At 39.2% G+C, this 19,516-nt stretch overlaps 1 protein-coding gene and 2 non-coding genes across 3 annotated transcripts; all 3 read left to right on the top strand.

The window, feature by feature from the left end:
- The first annotated feature begins 231 nt into the window (after positions 1-231).
- Positions 232-17,673, top strand: LOC145773939 (transcriptional regulator ERG-like). Its single transcript, XM_082585061.1, has 12 exons — positions 232-270; positions 6,710-6,948; positions 7,298-7,385; positions 7,563-7,663; positions 7,995-8,140; positions 10,612-10,815; positions 11,605-11,676; positions 12,422-12,475; positions 12,823-12,870; positions 13,292-13,481; positions 16,776-16,908; positions 17,110-17,673. Exons 1-12 carry the CDS (start codon positions 232-234, stop codon positions 17,671-17,673), a joined length of 1,878 nt encoding a protein of 625 aa, XP_082441187.1.
- Positions 14,859-14,931, top strand: Trnak-cuu (transfer RNA lysine (anticodon CUU)). Its single transcript has one exon. It is a non-coding gene; the product is annotated as a tRNA-Lys (tRNA).
- Trnak-cuu (transfer RNA lysine (anticodon CUU)) lies at positions 16,591-16,663 on the top strand. The gene has a single exon. It is a non-coding gene; the product is annotated as a tRNA-Lys (tRNA).
- Positions 17,674-19,516: the final 1,843 nt, after the last annotated feature.

The following is a 19,516-nucleotide window of genomic DNA, read 5'->3' as shown; positions in this document are numbered from 1 at the left end:
TCCAAACGGCATTGTTCCTACTTTTGTTGCTTTTTCCGCCAAAGCTACGTGTTTTTAGTGCGACTCAAGCGTGACAAACAACGAGTATTTATAAACAGACACCTGGGATTCTGCACTTCATTCATCGCAAACTAACAGACAAGCAGGAGTTAGCGAGAAAACAAATTGTCCTCAATCTTGAAAAGAAACTGGGGATTATATCCAGTCTGACTTCCGACTCACATCCGGAACATGATGCAGACGGTACCTGACCCATCTAGACACGTAAAGGTGAGTTAGACTATTCTTGTGTATGTGCTTTAAGCAAAGTGCATTCTAAGCAACAACGAGATGCTATAAGTTATGCATTGTATTTATTTCATCTGACTTCTCGAAGAAGCTGCACTAGAAAAAGATTACCTTGTTTTTAATTGCACTCTAATGAATATCCTCATTCAATCTTATACGGTGGTTTGCTTTGTGCTCTCCGTGACAATGTAAACTTGTTTGAGTTCTATAAAATAGATAATTACAAACTTTGTAACTCTTGTAATACAAAAGGGATATGGTTGTGGTTAATTTCATTCAGTTTTTGTATCTTTTACTGTGGTTTATTGAACCTAAAAATAGACATAAGGAATAAGGACACTAAATCATAAACGACAAGGCATAAGATTAGATGTGGTTTAAGAAAGTAGTGTCTTAGTATCTGAATAGTTCTACTCGTAGACGACAAGCATTAAAGCATTTTTTTAATGATCATTGTCTAAACAAAATCATTTATCAGTCTTCAATGAGGTAGAGGCAAGCATGAATATGTGGTTGTGTAGACACGAATATTTGGTATATGCGGATCACGTATGCGTTGAATGCATTTTACAAACGTGGCGATATGCAAGTACAGAAGTGAATCTGATGCGTTTGCCTCTGTAAGTTACAAAGTGAAAAAATACGCTGACTAAATTTGTTACCTCTTACAATTTGTTACGCCACAATCCTTTTATTATGTGTTCCATGTTGAGCGTTCTGCATCGTTAAGTTTATTACTCATCATTTTACTGAAGCAAAATATTTTCTCTAAACAAATTGGCAACTCTCGCATTTTCATTCTACCGATGCATTGCAAAACATATTTTTTAAGAATTGTTATTAAAATCATGCAAGTGCTGAAGTGAAGACGACCTATAATTTTATTTCTCTTTCATCTACGTCACACAAACTTGTACAGACTTTTCGCGTACGTTTGAAAATATCTGAACAAATGGTTCTAGTATGGTTGCTACAAATATTCAAAACTGGTGAAAGAATGAAAAGTTTAGTTGCTCATTTGGCAGTGGGCACTCTTCAAGTCTTCATGTCATGAAAATCCGTTCATGTGAAAGCCGCCGTTGTTTCACACATCACGACAGCAGGCATCTTCATGGAGTGTGTTGTGCTATGAAGTACAACTTTAGAAATTATCTACAAGGCCAAAACTTGCAGTGTTTTCGTAACTTTCTGTCACTGCGTAGATGCTTATCTCTAACTATCTCGAGACAATGTTTCCAAGTTGTATTTTTGGATTTGAACTGGCAGTTATTTCTCCGAAATCTGGCAGTTATTTTTCCGCCAATTTTGGTCTTTCTATAACAAAGTCCATTTTTTTTCCATATCTCAAAAGGTCATCAATCTTCTGTCAATCTGTTTCATATTTCAAGGAGATAATTTTAACAATTTCTGTAAAAAGATTCTGGAAGTAGCAACGTCTGGTTGGGGTTTCAAGCACCCATGACCCTCCTATTGAGATTACTGGCTTGGGTTTCATACGAACGGGAAAGGCCTGATCTAGTCATGCTCTCAAATCTACAAATGCATCGGTGTACACTACAGCCTTCATCGCGCGTTGCTACACTGCCCGTCACGTTTTGAACATTTCGCATAGGTAGCGAGTCTACACGACCGCTTGGCCTACCTCATTGAGAGTGGCAACTTTATGCTTTTTTTTGAAGTTTGTTTGATTGGTTTTGAATCTTTATCCTCGGACTGAGAAAGCCTTGATTGGTTATTCCTGGTAGTTTCGCATACTAGTAGAGGCTATTGAAGCATGACCGGTTACCGAGATTGACAGAGTGAAGTTTCCGATTGTTGTTGAAGTGTTCTTGCCAGGGAATTATTCCATTCACTGGATGCCGCTGAATGGAGAGAAATCCTTAGAATGCGTTGCTCAAGCGCACACCCCGAGAGTCGAACCAGCGTCACGTGATCTTGAAGCTTCTACGTTCACGAAGTTACGCGCTAACCCACTGAACTTTCGGGGCCTGATTATCCCTTTATGCATAATCTCTTGATATGTTGGCACAACTACATCGCCATATGTGCACTTCTTGTATTGTAAGGGAGCAAGCAACTTCTTATCTTGCAACCGTTTCTTCCTGTCAGAGTAGCCTATTTATCCGTGACGTCAGGGCCGGATTAAGGGTTTATGGGGCCCTGGGCTGAGCTGAAAGTGGGGGCCCTTATCAAGTGACATTTTTCACTAAAAATTAATGGTGGAGTGGGGCTACGACACGGGCCCAGTTGCATGTATCTGTGGCACCGAGTCCCAAAGAGCGGACCAGTGGCGTAGCCAGAAAAAATTGTTTGGGGGCCAAATATTTGATGAATTGAAGAGAACAACAAAGTGTTTGATTTAAGCCATCGCCACTTGATGTGCAGGGGCGTATTCTGGTGGGTTGAAGCAATAAAAGTGGTAGGGGGGATAGAGTGTGCCGAAGGCACGCGTATTCTAGGGGGGTCCGGGGGCATGCTCCCCCGGAAAATTTTTGAAAAATTACACTCAAATAATGGAATATAGCGCTTTCTGAAAACACTTTTAGGGTAATATTTGTATGAAATTTATTAGCAGATAAACAGCTATTAACTTATTAAAGATAGCTCTTACACACAAACGGGCAAAAACTACGACTAAATTAGAGAACACTAAAAACTCAGCTACACAAAAACTCAATAACTACACAAAAACTCAATAACTACACAAAAACCCAACAGAGTAAGCCATTCTGAAATTGCTTCCACAAATTAGTTCAAAGAAACGTAAATCGCGTAAATTTTGCCCGATTTACGATTTGCAAAATTTATTGGTGTCTTTCTGTGTGTCTAAAACAAGTCCTCGGGGGTGTTTATAGCCAGATGTCTTGGAAAACGATATAAATTTCTACAAACTTTATTATATTTTCAACAAAGGGCTCAACTTCGGAATCCAAACTGGAAAATTTGGGGGGGGGGGGGAATAGCCCCTTTCGCCCCCCCTGGCTACGCCTATGCAGCGGATCACCTTCTTGTTTGCCCTCGGCTTGCCACCCGGTGCAGTAGGTGGGACCTGTCAGTGTATAACTCCGTTGCGGAAGAATGTGTCAATCTGTGGTGTATCAACGAACTTTAGAAGACTTGATAGAAGAAGAAAAACTGCATCATATCTAACTGATCATCTTGTATCAGATAATGTCTTCAAAACAGGCAAACTATATCTAGGAATTTTCGATGGACTTTCCAACGATGAGTAGACGAGACGAGCCATAAATAAAGGCTTTGCAACAATTCAAAAAGCTCAGCGGCAGAACGGCATGTTTCTACAGGACATTTAGTCTACCGATTAAATTAAGTGAATGTGCTGTGCAAAGGACATAATGAGCTACACTACATTTCTCACGCAGAAGAGCTTGAAGACCGTTATACTTGCCACTCATATTGGCAGCATTATCATAACTTTGACCCATTATCCGTACCATTTTCGGATATGAAAGTATCAAATAAATATGTTTTTTGTTGAAAAAACGAAGAAAAATTGAATAACTTGGGCTGGGCAGGGGTGCTGCAGCACCGCAGCACATATGGGTGAGCCGCCCTTGCTTGTTTGAGATACGAATTAAAGCAGTACTCTCCAGCTGTGCAACTAAAAAAATTATAAAAAAGATTTTTTTCTTTGAAGTGGGGGCCCCCAAAAGTGGGGGCCCTGGGCTTCAGCCCAGTCCGCCCCCCCCTTAATCCGGCACTGCGTGACGTTATACACTCTTGGTGATATCATAGTGTCAGGTTGAGAGATGTTTGTTGTCTAAACAGCGGGACAGCGGAGGTCGCTGTTTGTGGTAAAGCAGTCCCGTTAATAGACGAATATTTTTAAACCTCTCAAACCGGGCAATTGCAAAACCAACAAAATATTAATTAGCTGTGCGCGAGCCTTTTAGCTCTTCACCGCGACTGCAACGACAAGACCGAGCTCCCTTTGTTTTTATAAAAAAAGGTTAAACTTTTCATCGTTTTCTTAATGGAACTTTTCCCTGTGTGCTCAGTCAAGCGTAAAACCTTAAACACAAGTTAATGTTATTTTGTGACGCCACAAACAAAGCTGTCCTGTAAAAAGTTGTAATTGTTGCATCACATCATCACAACTTCATTAAATTTAAACGTTATTATGACGTCTATAATGTGATATTGTTACACCGCTCATCGTTTCATTCTGGTTGTGTGAAGCAAAACACAATTTAATGGCGGAAAAAGTATTGTTGCGTAAAAAATAATAGAGCTCTGTTACGCAACAACTAGGAAGTTATACTTTATGACCACCTGCACTATGGAATACATCAGAGCGGATTTACACGACAAAAGAATGAACTTTATGTCGACACAAAGCAGCTTTAAACATCATAATTATTCATGATACCAACACAAACTGTGTCCTTCCACAACGGGAGTTGGTAGCCTGATGTTAGCCATGATTTGCTCAGCATAGAGGACTTAGATACCAAAGAACACCAGACTTTGTGAAAAGTGTTCATGTGACCATGGTTCAACTCCGGATGGATAGTAGAACGCCACCTTATGGACTCTTCTTGATATAGTGGCGATAACTTATGTTAAAGACGCGATAGCCTACTTTAACCACAAGAAAAGTTTCCAAATTTACTTACCAATTTTAGTGACTGACTTGCTTTAGCGGTTCAAAGCTTGTACGAAACTGACAGGACTGAGCTTCATAAACGACTTTGTATAAAGTAGATAGAAACAGGGAATCGATGGTTTATTACAAAGGCTGACGACACTATACGTTATTTTAGAAAAATTTGGAAAATTTGCACATCACAATCCGAAATTAAAATTTCATTGTTGTAATTGCATCGTCACAATGACGTCGGTTATGCTGTAATTGCATCGTCACAGTGACGTCGGTTATGTCGTAATTGTAACAAAATAATTTGTCTTTTTTGCAACGAGGCTGGAACAATAAATGGTGTGTGTGCTTTTAATTAACACTTTTTTGAGCTTTCCCACATCTGTGGCGGGCCGCACTAATAAAATTTTAGGTGGGTTGACTCTTATGCTAGAAAAGAACGCATTTCGTACCCAGTATCCAGAGTTAGATGTTGTTAATATTTATCTTAGAATACTGCAGTAAAAAAGTTAGTAAATTTTATTGCAAGACTTTTGTTGTATTTCTAGTTTCACCACTTTTCAATATTAAAATTAATTATATAATATTTATGTATTGTACTCTTATACAACATCAAGTGGCAAAACTGAAAGTGGCAAGTTCTGCGTCCAAATTCTGACTAACTTAATAAACGTGAAATTTCAAACAATTTAAAGATTGCAAATAATAGTTAAGTTTAACTCAATCTGGCCCTTGCTTTGGGTCAGCAGCAAGAGGTGATGGTTCGGGTAAAATCTAAAACGCCAAACCTCATTTTCATCTATAGTTTTGACTAAGTTAATTTGGGTCTTGACCCCATTTATGTTTTCTCCTTTGTAGAATTTGCGACGACTGAAATCTCGCGTTATCGGTTCGTTCCACTTCGATTCTTCCTTTGTTTCGTTACAAGTCACGTGACAAAACTGCGTGACAAAAAAACTGTCTCATTTTGTCGCTAAATGTCGAAACCATTGACGAAACAAAATCTTTACTTTGCTGCAATTTCGGTGCCGATTTGTTTGTTCCGAATTTTGCTTCATGGCTACATCAAATGTTTCAACTTTTGCTTAAAAATAAATCGTTTGGAAACCCTGTCTTGCAACAGAACTGGCGCGACTGGCAAATAGCGGATTGTTCGGGCGGAGTCGTCTGTCAGCAGGAAAAGTTGATCTGCAAGTCCCATTGATTGAAGTGACGCCCCACACGCCCCGATTTGCCAAATTTGACACATTCTCCAGACAAGGCGCCAACTTCTGTCATTTCGTGTTGCCGCGAGTGATTAGGAGACTCTGTCACTCACCGCTGTTTTAAGATGCCAAGAAGAACCGGAGATGAATCAGCGCTAAAAATCTTGCAACAAAAAGTTCAGTTTTAAATCTGATTTTCGTTGAATCAACGTCAATTGAAAATATTTTGCATGACATCCTTGCCTTTGGTGGTTGCTTCCAATACCCCACGCTTTCATTTATCTCGCAAGAAAAAACTCTTTGCAAATTCTATTTTACCCAACGTATAAATTAACCCAGCAAGAAGTCAATCATTGAATTGCGTTAGCAGAAAAACAAGGTTTAATTTTTATTTTCGTGCAATATACGCCACTTTTCTGAATCTTGAAATGGTGATTAAGTTGACATCTTTTTTCTGGTTTTGCGCAAAAACTTTATTTTAACTCGCTTCCCTTTTATGAATAGTAAGTAAATAGTATAAATATATTCTGGTTTTCAACCACAAATTTTAAATGTTTTATTAAAACTAACCAAAACTGAACCAACCTATACGTCACAGGAGGCATTGTCACTTGTCTGTGATGACAACTCATTGTTCGAATCCTTTCAAACTACGCCTCCTTTAAAACCCCTCACTGGTGGTTTCCCTTCCACGTCACTTCCTACCTCATTTCACATGCTGTCGTCATCAACAACGCTGCCATCACTGTCATCTACGCCACCGATTGCGTCATCGCCTCCCACTATCAGTGGTCCTCCCACTCACTCAATGAACAGCACAGACTACTCCAACTCCAGGTATTTTCAGCTAGCACGAGTTGTCAAACAATGTTTTTCCATAGTGACGTCATAAGACATCAATAATGACAACCCTGAAATGATCCTCGTCTCGAAACAAGCAAATTGTTCTTTTCCATTATGGAATCCGCTCCCGTCGCATCGATGGTGCCATCGAAGACTCTCCATCAAACTCACGCCACTCCATGGATGGAATTTCTTTTCAAGGATTCCACATTTTCGTCACTGATCACTCCATGAAGAAGCCAGATGCCTGCTGGCTTGCAAGTGGCCACCTCAGTAGTTGCACGTGCCGCGTGCATTCGTGCCATATGAGTGCCAGTGAATGACATCTTCATTTTTATTCTAGTCCTCCTCATCTTCAGTTTCATCAACATCCGCTCCAGTTCGATGAGGCGATCCACAGTGACCTTGACGTCAGCATGACTCATCATAATGTAAGTTCGCCATGGATTCTCTCATGAGTGACGTATTTTTACGCTGCTGGGAATTTAGTCGACAATTCCACGTCTTTGTTTTTATCGAAGCAAAAATTAACAATTTTTTGGTTATGAGTTTATAAAGCCAAAAAAATGTTTTTGCTTCTTCGCAATTATTGCGATTCCTTTTTCCAGACCTTCTGCAACAATTCATCATACTCTTATGCTGGGGAATACCCTGTTAAGACAGAGCAGCATGACCATGTGTCTTGTCCATTTGCTGGGCCGCCGTACAGGTGAGTGAGCCTCAGTTCTCATGCTATAAGTTCGAAGCACTTGCTCAGTTATCTGTCAGAGAGAACGTACGCAATATTGAAAGTTGCTTCTGCACAGCAAGTTTTGTTTTATAAGCAGCAGCAATACGGTTTAAAAAAACTGTTTAGACCTGAACGTTCATCGAATTCTATAGTTAGCAAAACCACTAAGCGGAGATTTTTTGCATCTTTACAACAAGTAAGGAGTTTTTCTTGAATTCCTTTATGGCAGTACAGTCGCTTTTTTGTGTGACGCTGAAATCAGTTTCTTGTTTTGGCAAATTATTGACCTTTTTTTGGTGTTTTTTTTTAGCTCCAAACTCCCGTGTGTCCCCCAACATTTTCCCGGTCAAGACTTCAATTCAACATTCAGCTCCATAAGTAATGGATTCCTCCAAGAGAAAGAAAGAGAGAAAGAAAGGGGAGAAATGAAAGAAAAACAAGTTCTGGTACCCGCAGGTGAGGACGTCATAAACATTTATACTATGACGACACATCTTGTGTATTGCTGCAAGATATTGTTGTTTTGAAATCTTCATACACAAATTCTCATCGCGTGTGTTTGCTCTTTGTCCAGCAATGTTTTATTGCTTCCAGCTTTCCACCGCCTTTTTAATGCGGAACTGGCACGCGATTTTTTGGTTTGTTACGTCACTGGGTTGTTTGATGAATTCGAAACTAGGAGTTCAGAAAACAAACAAACCCAAGATTTTAAAAGTTGAACATGAAATTAAACAACAAGCCAAGCGAGCGATGGTTTTAGTCGATATATTTCACGCAACAAAGGGCGCACGACAACGCGGTTTCAATATTTCGCTTCTTTGGGTTCCGATTTGTGCGCAGTAGCGACAAAACAATAGCAAGTGTCGCAACAGTTACTTTGTTGGTCTCGTCCGTCGCTCTGCCTGATTACAATCGGCTTCACGTGTCATTCACCGACCCCTCTGATACGTGGGCGGCCCTGGTCCCTCAACCATGGGAACAATACGGTCCCACCAGATGGGATAATTTTGAAAGGAATAATAATTTTCTTTTATGTTCACATCGAAGTTTCATAAACAATAATATTGTGATTTATTAAATTTGTAAATTTGATTACAAATTTTGTCGACAATCTCATTCATTTTCACTACAGTCGACTCCGCTGAATTCGGACATTTTGGTTCCTCTCACTTTTGGCCAAATTCAGCGGAAAATCAATTGTTCGTTTCATGGTATGCATAAAGGCAGACAACGCATTAAAAATACCGTTCTGTTGCATAATAAATGAATTACAACTGCGCTATACTGCAGTAATTGGCACTGATCGCATAAAACGCACAAGAAGTATACCTTCTGGTTAGTTGTATTCAGTGGCGTACGCAGGATTTTCTCAAGGGGGGGAGGGGGGGCCATTGACAGTAGCGTAGCCAGGAATTTTGAAAGGGGGGGTTTTAACGACCGGCGGGCGAAGCCTGACGGCGACAGCCAGCGGCGGAAGGTCTGGGGGGCCTCTCCCAGAAAACTTTGAAAAATTATTTGGAATTTGGTGCATTCTGAGAGCATTTTCAACAAAAATGTAGGTATAAATATTCCTGTAAAATGGTGGTGTCAGGTGGCATAGCAAAAGGATAAGATCATGTTTTCTTCGGCATTTTTCGGAAATAAAGCTAAGTCTCTATGTTTTCTTGTTGCTAATTCCTCGCTGAGATGTTTGAATGTTTGGTATTGGCAAAACTCGCTCTTTTAATGCAGTTTTGTTTAAAATTAGGCAAGTTTTTTTTGGACTGAAAGCACCATTCCCAAGCGTAAAGAGACTGAAAGCATCATTCTCAATATCGTTACGTCACACGCGTGCCAAAGGGGGGGTTGTAACCCCCAAACCCCCCCTGGCTAAGCCACTGGCCATTGATATCCCAGACGTCTTCATGATATCCCAGTATGGTTTTAGTTTAGACTTTATCCATTTCTTTCTCACTATAATAGGCTTACAGAACACTATGCTACATTGGCATACCTGGGGTGGGGTAGATAGATTGGGCCATGTATTTCGTATTGGCTTAGTCTATAGAACAACATTGTTAATTGCTTTGACAGTGCAATCCAAATCATATTAACTGCTTTAATCTACGTCGTTAATTACGCTAGTGGTTGTATTGTACAGTATTTCGATACCAAGCGCTTCAACAAATATATTACTGCGTAACACACACATATAGGGTTGAAATAGTACAGTAATTCTTCACATACTGTGTCCTGTGTCCGAATTAAGCGGAGAATTGTCCGAATTAACGGGAGTTTTTTATCTGCAAATTTTACTTTTGTTCCGTTCCTGAGCATTTTGGCCGAATAAAGCGGTTGTCCGGGTTATCCGGTGTCCGAACTAAGCGGAGTCGACTGTACCTCCAAAGTTTTATTTTTATGCATGGTAAATCTACTATGCCTCAACCACGACCTCCTTCAAACGGTAATCGTAAGAAATGGGAACTGTAAGCAAGCAATAAGTTGTGGTGTTGAATTATTTTTCTATAAATCCAAATGAGTTCTTTCTTGTTTTTTTTTTCAAATTCAAAATTCATCTTCAGCCAAGTTGATAAAGTTAGCAAGTATTAGAACTTTCAAACCTATATTCACCGGTATGTAGGTTATATTAGAAAAGGGTTGTGTTAGGCTACACAAACATGGCCAATTTATCTAATCAAAAATGATTAAAAAACTTCAAGCAGCATCTGACCTTTTCAAGTATGTATTTTTTGCTACAATCATAGCAAATAAGCCATTTAGTAACTAGTTATTGCGAATATTGTTATGTAGGTTAAGGATAGGCTAATATTGCAGCCTCCTCGGCTGCGTCTCTGTAAAACCGCACTAAAACTGTTTACTTTATAAAGTGCTTGTCTTGTTTGTGAAGTGATGTTTTTGTATGTTAAAACTCTGTCGCCATCTTGCAGATCCTTTGATGTGGCATTCAGATCACGTGGAGGCGTGGTTGACCTGGGTTGTAAACGAGTACGGCCTTCACCACATAGACATGGGCAAGTTTTCTGGGGTTGACGGGGCCCGATTATGTGGGATGGGAATAGAAGACCTGACCTCCTTCACTACCAGATACAATAGCGAAGTTCTCGTGCAGCATCTCAAGTTTTTGAAACAAGGTAAGCGTTCAGTTCCACAACGTCACAAAAGAATAAAGTTTGTTCACTGCGGTCAATCATGCATTTCATTAATCATTAGTCATAAGCAAATGACGTGATCAACCAAAATTGTGTTACGATATCAATCCCTCCTGCTCCTTGCAACCGGAACTATGGAATAGGATGCAGATTGATTTCAAATTCGTCAGAATCGGAAACTAATGACTGTCTATACACAGCAACATTTTCGAGATTCAGCTGAAAAATGTTTTGGGTTTTATTGATTAGTTAAATGTTTTAATGTTATTTGCGTGGGTGCATGGGTAATTGTTTTAGAGCATCCATTAATTTTGTCAATTTCTTGAATGTCGAACCTACAGTGAAGAAACTTATGAGTTATATTTTACGTCAATTGATAAAAGTTATAGACTCTTTTGTTTTTTATTATATTTTAGTTTTACATGTTACATTTCTTCATTAGTAATTACTTAGTAGTCGACATGATCATGCTGAGGATGCTGTGATAGTGAAATCGATTTATGATTAAAAAATAAGGCTGGTACACTGTTTGTTGCGTTGAGTAACAAGACTTATACTAATGATACGAGACAGTCAACTGCTTCAAGAGGACAGTTTGCTGGGTTGGTTTACCAAAACAAAAAAGTTTTATCAGTCGATTTACTTTGTTTTGTATTTACTAAAACTGTTGTTATGGTAAGATGTAAAACCAAACTAAACCGACATTACAAAACTAAGAACTACTTTTGTTTTTTTCGCCACAAGATACATTGTCCACATTGTTGTCCACAGCTGCTCTCCATCACCTCCCAGCGATCAAATCTCAAAAACTTGGAACAATATCCTCTCCACTAACAATGGAAGGTGATTTTGATCGGCTCTTATTATTCATCGTCTCTCATATTCGATTTAATTTGTATCGCCAGGAAAGTTGCAAAATTCCTTCCGAAACAATGAAAATCAATCTAATGACGTCGTAAATCAGTTTCACGCTTGATTGCGCTACAAAGATTTGACTATAAACCAACAAAATAACTTTAAAAAATAAATTAAAAAATGATTTGTTCGTCATCTACAGTGTAAGAGTTTGGATGATTATTTTCAAACAACTGCAAACATTTCAACAAGTTTTTTTTTTTGAAAAATCAGAACAAATTCCGAAAATGGACAAAAATTTCTGAAATGCACATAAATTAAATGAAATTTGTTGATCTTAAAAACTGCAACAACTGTAATAGTTTGTTTTGATTCAACCTTTCACCCAGATCTTCTTGGGACCCATCTTCAAATTAATTACCACCCCTATTTTTGGGATCCATCTTCAAATTAATTACCACCCCTATTTTTGGGATCCATCTTCAAATTAATTACCACCCCTATTTTTGGGACCCATCTTCAAATTAATTACCACCCCTATTTTTGGGATCCATCTTCAAATTAATTACCACCCTATTGTAAAGTGACGCTGAATTAAACTTATTTTAAGAAAACGAATCAATAACTTTTTTTCTAAAGTCTGAACCTTAAAACATTTGACCAGGCTAACATTAAGTTTCTGATGTGCTTTTCCAGTGTCTACCAAGTGACATTTGGTTTGTTATTCCCACAGATTACAAGGCGATCCACCAAGGAGGGAAGTTTGGAAAAAAACTCTCTTTGGAAGGTTAGAATGGCTTTGATTCGTGACGTCATTCAGCGCAACTTCTTCTGCTTGATGACGTCATGTGAACTATGAAGTATCACCTGATGAAAGTTGAAATGTTGTAATTGATGACGTCGTTCTGTAATTTGAAGTTTAAATTGACGTAAAGTATTAAATTGAATTCATTCAGTATGTCAGATAACAAAGTAACTGAAAGTCACAGTTTTGTTCATGGAGTTGAATTTGTTAGCTTTTAGTCTTGAATTGCGTTGCTCTGGGATTTTATATTAAAGTAAAAAGCTATTCATTTGAATTTTTATTTCTACTCTTTTGAAAAAAACAAGCAACATCTTGTTTGAACCTTTCAGACACCTACAAACTGCTTGGTCCACTCTGCAGCAGACTCTGCAAGCAAGGTAGGTGGCGCTACGGTGGTAGGTGGCGTTTCGATAAACTGCTTAAGTGCTCAATCAGTAATTACTAATTTTACAACATAAAACTTTTTTACAGTAAAATACGATCCGATTGTTTAAGATATTTAACCTTTAGTGTTGTCGGTTCTGACTTCTGAGGGGTTCTAAAATGACATTTATTTTTGATAACACCAAACGAAACTCCTGTCTGTTGTGAAATCTGGATTGTTATGGTGCTATTTTATTCGTATTATTTATAATTGTACCGCAGCAGACTCAATAGAAAGTTTCTTTCTCTTTCTCTTTTCAAAATAAATTTATTCAAACCCAAACAAAGAGATTTCATTTCATTGAAAGAATTCGATTTCAAAAATATTTTCTTCACTCCTCACCATGCGTTCATGCTGGAGATTTTCGTTAACAGGAGGAGGACAGATTCAGCTCTGGCAGTTTCTTCTCGAGTTGCTGAGCGATCTCAACAACTCTTCCTGCATCTGTTGGGAAGGGGCAAATGGAGAATTTAAAATGGTCGACCCGGATGAGGTGGCTCGCCGCTGGGGCGAGCGAAAGAGCAAACCAAACATGAACTATGATAAAATGAGTCGAGCACTCAGGTGAGATGTCAGTTCGTTTGCCTGCTAACTTCAATCTTCTTCATTATCATGGAATAGATAGTTTGATTACGTCACTTTGGTATTTGTAACAGTGTTACGGCATTTGGATGACTTTAATATTGATCACATTAGGTATGCTGGCGGTTACGTAAAACGGTTGCTTCTGTTGTTTTAACTATTTGTGTAGTGGCGGCTGGTGATGTTTGTGAGCAGTGGGGCTGCAAACGACTTCGCGGGGAGTCCCTCCCAGAAAAATTTGAAAAATCGCATTAAATTTGGTCCGTTCTAAGCATGTTTTTACCCCAAATTTTGAAAAAAATGCATTCAAACTTTGTTGAAGAGTTGATGTATTTCTAAGCTGTAATTAAAAAAAATAACAGTATTGCTTTGGAGACAAACTTTACTAGTATTGAGCTTAGTCTTGACTAGCCTAGCCTTTGCATACAAGGTTCAAGTGATTTTGAGATGCCCTAGCACTTTCTATAACCTGTTGAATACCCTAACTCTACAGCGAACACTTCTACATTCATGGCTCATCGCTAATCTGCGAAATAAAAACTAACTTTAAAAAGTTTGTGAAGTTATTCGGTTAGGTGGGGCTGTTTTCCATGCAGTACCAACAGATTCAAAAATTGCTGTAAAATACCAAAAGAGGTGGAGCTTCAAGGATAATTTTTAGCCAATCAGAGCGCTTGAAATCCAGAATCTCCGGCTGCAAAGAAGTTTGCCCAAAATCGGTGTTTCCAAACGAAACTTTTAATATCTTAATTTTCGATCCGCAATTCTTAAGTGAAAAAAGTAACCGGGTTGAACAAACACAGAGGAAAAATGAGTAAATTACTTATCGAAGGTCCACCACGAGCAAATTCCGCCGATTGAATTGGAAACCCTGCTTTAACCCAGGCAAGCCGCAGCAGTGGCCGAGTGGTTAGCGCGTTGGGCTTGCAGTCGAGAGCCTGCATGTTCGACTCCAGCCACCCGTACTTGCTGTTGTTTCTCTGGGCAAGAAACTTTACGATAATTGCCTCTACCCAGTGATCGATTTCGAGTAATGGGTAGTACCAAATTTAAGTCATAAGTACTAAGTAGAGTAGACAACCGAAAACAGACATTGCCGTCGGCTGCAGCGTGGGTCAGGTGTACGTCGGAAGGCGTACACCGATGCATAGCGCTCAAGTCCGCTTTCCGCAATGCAGGATAAAGACAATAAAACACAAAAAAAAAACTAACAAGGATGAGGTGACCTCTTCACAGATAGCATCATTTCCCATCAACTAATTAACATTTGAACAACGTCTGATTACTTTCTTTAAACGTTAATTCAGGGACTTCATCTTTATGATACTTTGATTTTGTTTTTAGTTCCCTTTCTTCGTCGCCCGGCTAGCTCAGTCGGTAGAGCGTTGGACTCTTAATCCAACGGTCGTGGGTTCGAGCCCCACGTTGGGCGAAAATGTTTTGCGTCCAAAAACTGTTTTTTGAAATAGCTTTAAGATGATGGTAGGTGAAACCAAAAGTATGAAAAGGAATAGTATGTTAGCGCGATATCTTCTTCAACACCAATTCTCAACTACCAGTTGAAAAATGAAGTAAAAGATAATTTGTGGAATGAGCTGGCAGCAGTCGGCAGCAGTTGCCGAGTGGTTAGCGCGTTGGGCTCGCAGTCGAGAGCCTGCATGTTCGACTCCAGCCACCTGCACTTGCTGTTGTTTCTCTGGGCAAGAAACTTTACGATAATTGCCTCTACCCAGTGATCGATTTCGAGTAATGGGTAGTACCAAATTTCAGTAATAAGTAGAGTAGACAACCGGAAACAGACATTGCCGTCGGCTGCAGCGTGGGTCAGATGTACGTCGGAAGGCGTACACCGATGCATAGCGCTCAAGTCCGCTTTCCCGCAATGCAGGGTAAAGATATGAACAACAAACAAAATCGAGCACAGAACTGATTGTGATTCACAACAGACCGATCTATTTGTCTGACCTAACATGCAATATCAAATTAATCGCGCGTTTCTTTGGACGATTACTTTTTGCTATTACATCTATCATATTCCTCCGCATCGGGCCTTCTGTCACTTTCGAGTGGAGGGGCGGAAATTTGGAGGGGCGGAATATTTAACTTTACAACACCCATTCAAACTCTTCCACAACCAATACAATTTTGGCATGGGCATCCTAAGCTGCCTCCGGTGAAGCTAAAGTGGCACGTGGGACAATATCAACTTTACAGCAAAAACATCAAAAGTTTTTTGCTGAATAAAAGTTTTTTGCAAAACGATTTTTGCTGTATGAACTTTGAGAACTGATTTAGGGTAGTTTTGGGGTGCTGAATCCGAAGCTGACCTTAAATTTATCCTATCACGTCAGGTTTGTGAGATATGATAACAACAAATCGTTACTTTTGTCAAAAGTGGAAAATTTGACGTTGCGTTTATCATACATAAGTTATACATTGTGCTATATCCAGAAATCCAGGCCATGTGGTGCATAAATAGCTGAAATACACCCACAAACTATAATTTTGATACCAATTTGTTTTCTAAGCAACATTATTAACAAGACAGTAATAACAAGCTAAAAGGGAGGCTAAAAGTATAACTGACCACCTCCCCCGTCAATGTTTTGCGTGAAACGACAAAGATTTAAGCAGGCCTATGACAATGCTTGTCCAGTAACCTTATTTAGGCTGCTTTGGCCTGTCTAAGACTACCTTTCGCTATAGCACGGCATATGCTGGTGGTAAACGCAACGCCAAATCTTTCACTTTTGGCAAATAAAGCATTTTTGTTATCATATCTAAACATTTTTATGTGATAGTGAAAATCTGATTTCAGATTCGGGTTCAGCACCCCAAAATTACTTTAAATCAGTTTTCAAAGTTCAAACAGCAGAAAAAAATTTTTTTTTTGTAGACCAGTGTTATTGATAGAATTTCCGTCGATTCAATTGGAAACCCTGACAATGCGACCACTGCACATGGACGCGTGAATTGCATCACTTGCTATCAACTAACCAGACGTTGAAACAACGTTTTATGATGTTCAATTACCACAACATCAGATTTAAGCTTTATTATAACTTTTTATTTTATGTTGTCCTTTATTGTGGCCCGGCTAGCTCAGTCGGTAGAGCGTTGGACTCTTAATCCAACGGTCGTGGGTTCGAGCCCCACGTTGGGCGCAATGTTTTGTCAATATCAATGATTGGCACCCCCAAAGTCTTGTTGTTTTTCTATTTGTGATCTTTGAAATATGATTTCAAAACATACCATCAACAAATGTTTCCACGACAGATATTATTACGACAAGAGCATTATGACGAAGGTCCATGGGAAGCGTTACGCGTACAAGTTCGACTTCCATGGATTAGCGAATGCCATTGAGGCCACAAACAATTCGGAACGATTTGGTTACACATATACTCAGGTAGGCATGGTAAATCTTTTGGATAACATCACGAAGCTATTTTTATTTTGAAACCGGTCCGCGATAGAAAAAGGTTGGAGACCTGGTTTACATCATAAGAAATATCATGTTATTGAAGAAGAATAAAGTTACTTTAGTCACCCACGCACCTTTGTAACCTTTAGACACTTTCTGGCAATTTTAACAAACAAATTGTTTCAGAATCCACAATTACAAACTTATGTTGAACCTGCTCAACACAACGCTACGATTTCTGACTTTGGCGAATCGATGCTGGAATCAACACTTACTGAATACCCCCTTCAAGAAGATACCACCACCCCCCGTTCCAATCCTGACTTCGTGTTCAACTCTTTCCCACAGTCAGGCGACACATGGTCACGTGACAGCAATAACCGGAAGTCGTGGAGCGACACCTCAAGCGTAGCCTCGAGCTACTACGGTTATGACGTACCTCATTCCGCCCCCTCGACACCCAACGTGTACTTTGACTCCAATGCCCCACACCCTCCCTCAACCCATGGGGGATACCACATTCATGCGGAAAGAGGGGTTCAGATTCAAAGAGCATACTACCCCCCATGCACAAGCGATCCTTCTATAAATCCCAGCTTTGACGCGTTCACCTCACATCACGTAGCACCTGATTTGACATCATCAGTAGTGACGCAATCGTGCAACCAAGAGGGACTTTCAGACGAGTATTCTTTCCATTCCTACCACAGACCGAGCATGAAGCCGGTCGAGGCCGGAAGCTTCTTTTAGGATGGCCTGTGTGTGACGTATTTATGACATCAGAAAGGATGAATGAAAGTCAGCCATGACGTCAATGCGAAAAAACAATACGGTTGCACACGGTTGTATGAGGACTAAGAAATATTCTTCAAAGCAAAACAAGTCACAAATTTGCACAAGATTGATTTGTACAAGAAGTCACTGCGAAACAAAATTGTTTTAATGTCCAAACAAAAACATCATGTTTGATTTGCTGCTTGAATCGAAACAAAACATGGTTTAAACTATAAACGAAATGTCATTGCGGAGCATTTTCAGACAGCTGTCTTTACTACAGTATACCAGCCCAGACAGCAAAATCCGTCATTTTAATTGTCATTCAATGTAGCAATAAATGTAAAAATGGTCGAATTTTGCTGTCTGGGAAGTAGTCTACTTTCATCAAGAGAATACTGTGGTTTCTAAACTCCGATGGATCTTTACAGCAATTTTCTATAAATTTGCAAACTGCCCATTCAGCAACATATTTGTTCTTTTTTTGCTTCATGTCACTAGATTTTTAAAACTTTCCAGACAGACATTCCAAAACCGGCCTGCTCCCCAGCGTCACCTTCTTCTGAATCTTATGTTGGAACTACTGCTTTATTTATTAGCCTACGTCATTATTACGTCATGTGAAAAAATATTCCCAACATCTATCTTTGTCATTATTAACTAAAAAAATATTCTTGATAATTGTTTTCGTACTTGTTAACAAATAGTCCAATGTTTATTTTGTGCAAATTGATGTTACGTTTAAGTTCTTTATGTTCAATGTCTACGGCATTTCAATTACTGGAAAACGTTTCTATTTTTTGTTGGTTGTGTTGCTCTCTAGTTCCACCTTTTGTTGTTCAAATGGAGTACTTGTGCTACACAAACTCTGTTACGTCACAGTCTTGGCAGTCAGGTTTTTGTTCCACAACAATGGGCTCGACAATGAAATCATTTTCTGAAACTGATTTTGTGAGGATCTGCTGGGAGGATTGAAGATATGTGTCCTTACGTCGACGGCTTTATAACTGCAGCCAGGGATAATCAAGGCTCAACTGAAAAAAAATCTGGGAAGAAACTTCAAGAAGTCTGTTGTAGAAGATTTCCGGGAGCAAGAGGTTAAGGGCAAAAGTGATTGGGGTTATTAGCTAAAGCAGCATGAAATGGCTATTATCGCCCTGACGGACTGCTACTATGATAATAATGATTACTGCTAACTTTTAACAGAGTTTTCCTCGCAAAGTTTCATGTACTTTTTTATACTTTTTATGACGATCAGAAAAGAAGTCCTCAATGCAGTGTTCAATTAACGCAAAGTTTGCGCCCACGAAGCTAATTGTGACGTCATCATCAGCATACAGTTTTAAATATTGTTGTTTTATATGTGATTTTATAAAATAAAATAGTACTGAAATGTTTGGGTGTTCATCAAGAATCGTTTCTAGCAGTAGACCCAACGTTCATCTGATGAATGCGAAAGTGAAGGCAGAAACAGACGAGTTGTTTTATTGCTTCACTCAGTAGCGTAGCCAGGAATTTTGAAAGGGGGGGTTTTGACGACCCAGCGGCGGGGGGTCTGGGGGGCCTCCCCCAGAAAATTTTGAAAAATTACTTTGAATTTGGTGCATTCTGAGAGCATTTTCAACAAAAATGTGGTTACAAATATTCCTGTAAAATGGTGGTGTCTGGTGGCATAGCAAAAGGATAAGATCATGTTTTCTTCAACATTTTTCAGAAATAAAGCTAAGTCTCTATGTTTTCTTGTTGCTAATTCCTGGCTGAGATGTTTGGTATTGGCAAAACTTGCTCTTTTAATGCAATTTTGTTTAAAATTAGGCAA

Source organism: Aplidium turbinatum, chromosome 7 (assembly GCF_918807975.1).
Source record: "Aplidium turbinatum chromosome 7, kaAplTurb1.1, whole genome shotgun sequence".
Lineage (NCBI taxonomy): Eukaryota > Metazoa > Chordata > Ascidiacea > Aplousobranchia > Polyclinidae > Aplidium > Aplidium turbinatum.
The sequence above is the reverse complement of the archived record's forward strand: the minus strand, read 5'-3'. Positions and strand labels throughout refer to the sequence as shown.

Coding starts and splice junctions, on each gene's coding strand:
- LOC145773939 (XM_082585061.1), top strand. CDS start 232: ATGATGCAGACGGTACCTGACCCATCTAGACACGTAAAG. Junction 7,664..7,994: donor TTTGCTGGGCCGCCGTACAG/GTGAGTGAGCCT, acceptor GTTTTTTTTTAG/CTCCAAACTCCCGTGTGTCC. Junction 8,141..10,611: donor ACAAGTTCTGGTACCCGCAG/GTGAGGACGTCA, acceptor GCCATCTTGCAG/ATCCTTTGATGTGGCATTCA.